The sequence below is a fragment of the Arachis hypogaea genome, chromosome 9 (genome assembly GCF_003086295.3).
Source record: "Arachis hypogaea cultivar Tifrunner chromosome 9, arahy.Tifrunner.gnm2.J5K5, whole genome shotgun sequence".
NCBI lineage: Eukaryota > Viridiplantae > Streptophyta > Magnoliopsida > Fabales > Fabaceae > Arachis > Arachis hypogaea.
In genome coordinates, this window is record NC_092044.1 from 25,304,473 (window position 1) to 25,307,613 (window position 3,141).

Sequence of the window (3,141 nt, forward strand, 5' to 3'; positions counted from 1 at the left end):
CAAATTAAATGACTTATATAATGGTGATCTCGTTTATTGTTTTAAATGTTAAATTAAATAAGTCATTATTACTTTTGATTTGGAATTAAATGAGAATAAAACCGGATATTATCTTTTGTTTCTTAGATAATTATCTTTTGGATTTTAGATATATTATCTTTTGGACTTTAGATACTATTTTATTTGGGTTTTAGGGTTTAATGGGTGTCATGCTCAAATATAAATAAGCCTTCAGGGTTTCGGTCCCCAATATATCAAAGCCGCTTTTGTTGCTCTTTTCCCATCAAAAGAGTTGCAGTTCAGTCACCTAGGAATACAGAAGGCTTTGGTTGAGGAAGATCGAAAGAACCATAAGATCCAAATTCTTCTATCAATTTCTGACTCTTATGAGTAAAGGTACGCTTCCGCATTATATTATATTTTTGGTGATTCAGTATGGATGATCTGGATTTATAAAATTATTTATTCCAACATATTGTTCAATTTATTTTTAATATATATTTATATTTTAGTATATATTTTATACTAGTGTCTGATTTTGATATATATCTAACATTAATTTATACAACTAATTGTGATTAGATTAATATATTTAGACTAAATATATTTATCTAAAAGTTACCAAAAAATGACAATAATAAATAAGAGAATACATTATTCACATAATAAAATAAATGACATAATAATAATAATAATAATAATAATAATAATAATAATAATAATAATAATAATAATAATAATAATAATAAAGAAACACGGTGATTAGGAGAATTAAAAAAAAAACACATTATAGCACTATGCTCAGATTCAATAAGACACACAATATATATTTTCTTTTATTTGTCGAAATTCATGAACAACGCAAAAGAAATTCGACATATATTGCTAGATAGTACACAATAAATTAAAATTTTCAAATTATAAATGGCAAACATTAACTAGGTTGCCAAATGTTAATTACCATACTGTTGTTATATTAATAATAAAATGATTATCATTACGGTAGTCCTGGGAATCATAGCTTATTCCAGCAGCAACCGTAACGCATCATCATAGTAATAGTGATTGCAATTGCATTAGCTGCATTTTTTTTTATTTTTTAGTTTCTGCAATTCTTAACCGTAATTTAAAATTAAATATTTTCCCAATAAAGAGGGAGAGAATTTAGGAAATTAATTAAAGCTGCTCCTCAGTTACCAATTCCTCAATCATGTTCCCATTGATGAGAAGGTTATTGTTATTGAAGAGCGATTGAACCTCTTTCGACGATGTTGAAGTAATCGGACACTTTCGCGCAATCACAACCGAATTGATAACCTCATCAGTGGGGTGAAACACGGACAAAACTTCAAATCCTTTGAGATCAAAAGAAGGATTGACTACCGGATATAGAAATGCCCTGGCACTATAGGCACTTCTTACCATAAGAAATGCCCCAGGTGCCATATACTTACCCAAATGATCAATCACTTTTTTCTTCTCCTCATTTTTCATTCCCACGAGCGCGGCAAGAAAAACAACATTGAACTCGTTCAAACCATGGGACACATCTAATATGTCGCTAGTGTGAAAGACCATGCGCTTTGACAGGTCATGATCCGAAGACACCAACGCCTTGGCCATAGAATTGGCCAAAGCGTCGATGTCATAATTATGGAATGTGGTGCTGGGAAAGTGGTTGGTAGCCAGGACAATGGAGGTTAAGGGAAGAGGGCCAGAGCCCACGAAGGCAATCTTGGTGGGAACAGCCTGGCAGTGCTGGCTAAGAATGTTGAATTCGAGAGAACTAAGTTTGAGGTAGTTAGAGTAGTAGGGAAAGACGTGAAGACGTCCAAGTGGGTTCTCACCGGAGGATGACGACACCAAAAGCGCCGAATAATGCATCTCCAAGAGCGATTCGGCTTCGGCGCAAAGACGAATTAGGTTGGATCTAGCTTCTTGGACGGTTGTGGAAAGTTTAGTGATGTCGATGAATGGGGTATGAGGGATGCATGTGCGAACGAGTTGGGTGAAGAGGGTGTCGACATCTTGGGAGGGTTTGAGGGTGTCTAAGCTTGAAATCTTGTGGTACAGGTCAAGCACTTTGTTGACTAATGCCTCTTGTTCTTGGCAAACCATGATGTCGACACTATGAGGAGAGTGGTGTTCTTCACTGTTACTCTTTAACACATATAGCTCATGGAACATTGAGAGATTATGGTAATATTTATGCTTGTTTTTGTTGGGACCACATCAGCCCTAAAACCGCTTTTTTCTTCTTTTTTTAATCAGGAAAGGTGGGGAATTGCACTACCGTTTTAAAAAGTGATAATTGCAATTCAAATAAATCTCGAGTGCTTCTTAACAAGATATTTGAGTTAGAGTTCCAAAAATAATTAAAGAAAAAGTTATTACTAAAAAAATTCTATCATTTTCGTCTTTCTAGATATAAAATCTTATGTCTAGTTCAATTGGGACAACGAAAAATAAATAAATTTCATAGTGTATTGTATTTTGTTATTTGATAATAAAGTATACATATTTATAAAGTTTATATTATGATTAAATACGTAAAGTATGTTTGATGAGCTAGATAAAAGTGGGAACGCATTTTAACCAAATTAATTTTATGGGACATATATAGTAAAGTTAAAATTCACACTTATTTATACTATGATAATTGAGGATAATTCAAGAGTGTTTCTAACTTTATATACAGAAAGTGTACGTGAATTAGTCATCGGGAAGTATAAAAACTAATAAAAAAGCTAATTGAGAAGAAAAACTTGACTATGTGCATGTTTGGGCGCCATTATTTTGTTAATTAGTCATTATTTTTTTAATTGTTATAATATTACTTTCGTTAAAAATTTAAATGAAAACAAAAAATATAAAAATAATTATATCTCTAATATTAATAATAGAAATAGGTGGGGATATCCCTTATAAAATTAAAATGTTGTAATGATATTACAAATTAGCAACATCTTAGTTGGTACTACTATGTACCCATCATATTCTAATATGATTGCTGTGCCATAAGAAAGTTGAATGTATACAAAAAGTTCGAATTAAAATCTTTAGTATAAAAGAACTTACAGGATCATATATAAAATCTTAATTTCTCATGAATACAACTCATTTAATTTTATTTCAAATATA

At 31.4% G+C, this 3,141-nt stretch overlaps 1 protein-coding gene across 1 annotated transcript; it reads right to left on the minus strand.

The window, feature by feature from the left end:
- Positions 1-806: 806 nt before the first annotated feature.
- LOC112710725 (nicotianamine synthase) lies at positions 807-2,163 on the minus strand. The gene has a single exon (XM_025763114.3). The coding sequence runs from the start codon at positions 2,116-2,118 to the stop codon at positions 1,177-1,179; it is 942 nt and encodes a 313-aa protein (XP_025618899.1). The 5' UTR covers positions 2,119-2,163; the 3' UTR covers positions 807-1,176.
- Between the last annotated feature and the right edge of the window lie 978 nt (positions 2,164-3,141).

Excerpts from the sequence above, each read along its gene's own strand:
- LOC112710725 (XM_025763114.3), bottom strand. The coding sequence starts at position 2,118 with ATGGTTTGCCAAGAACAAGAGGCATTAGTCAACAAAGTGCTTGACCTG.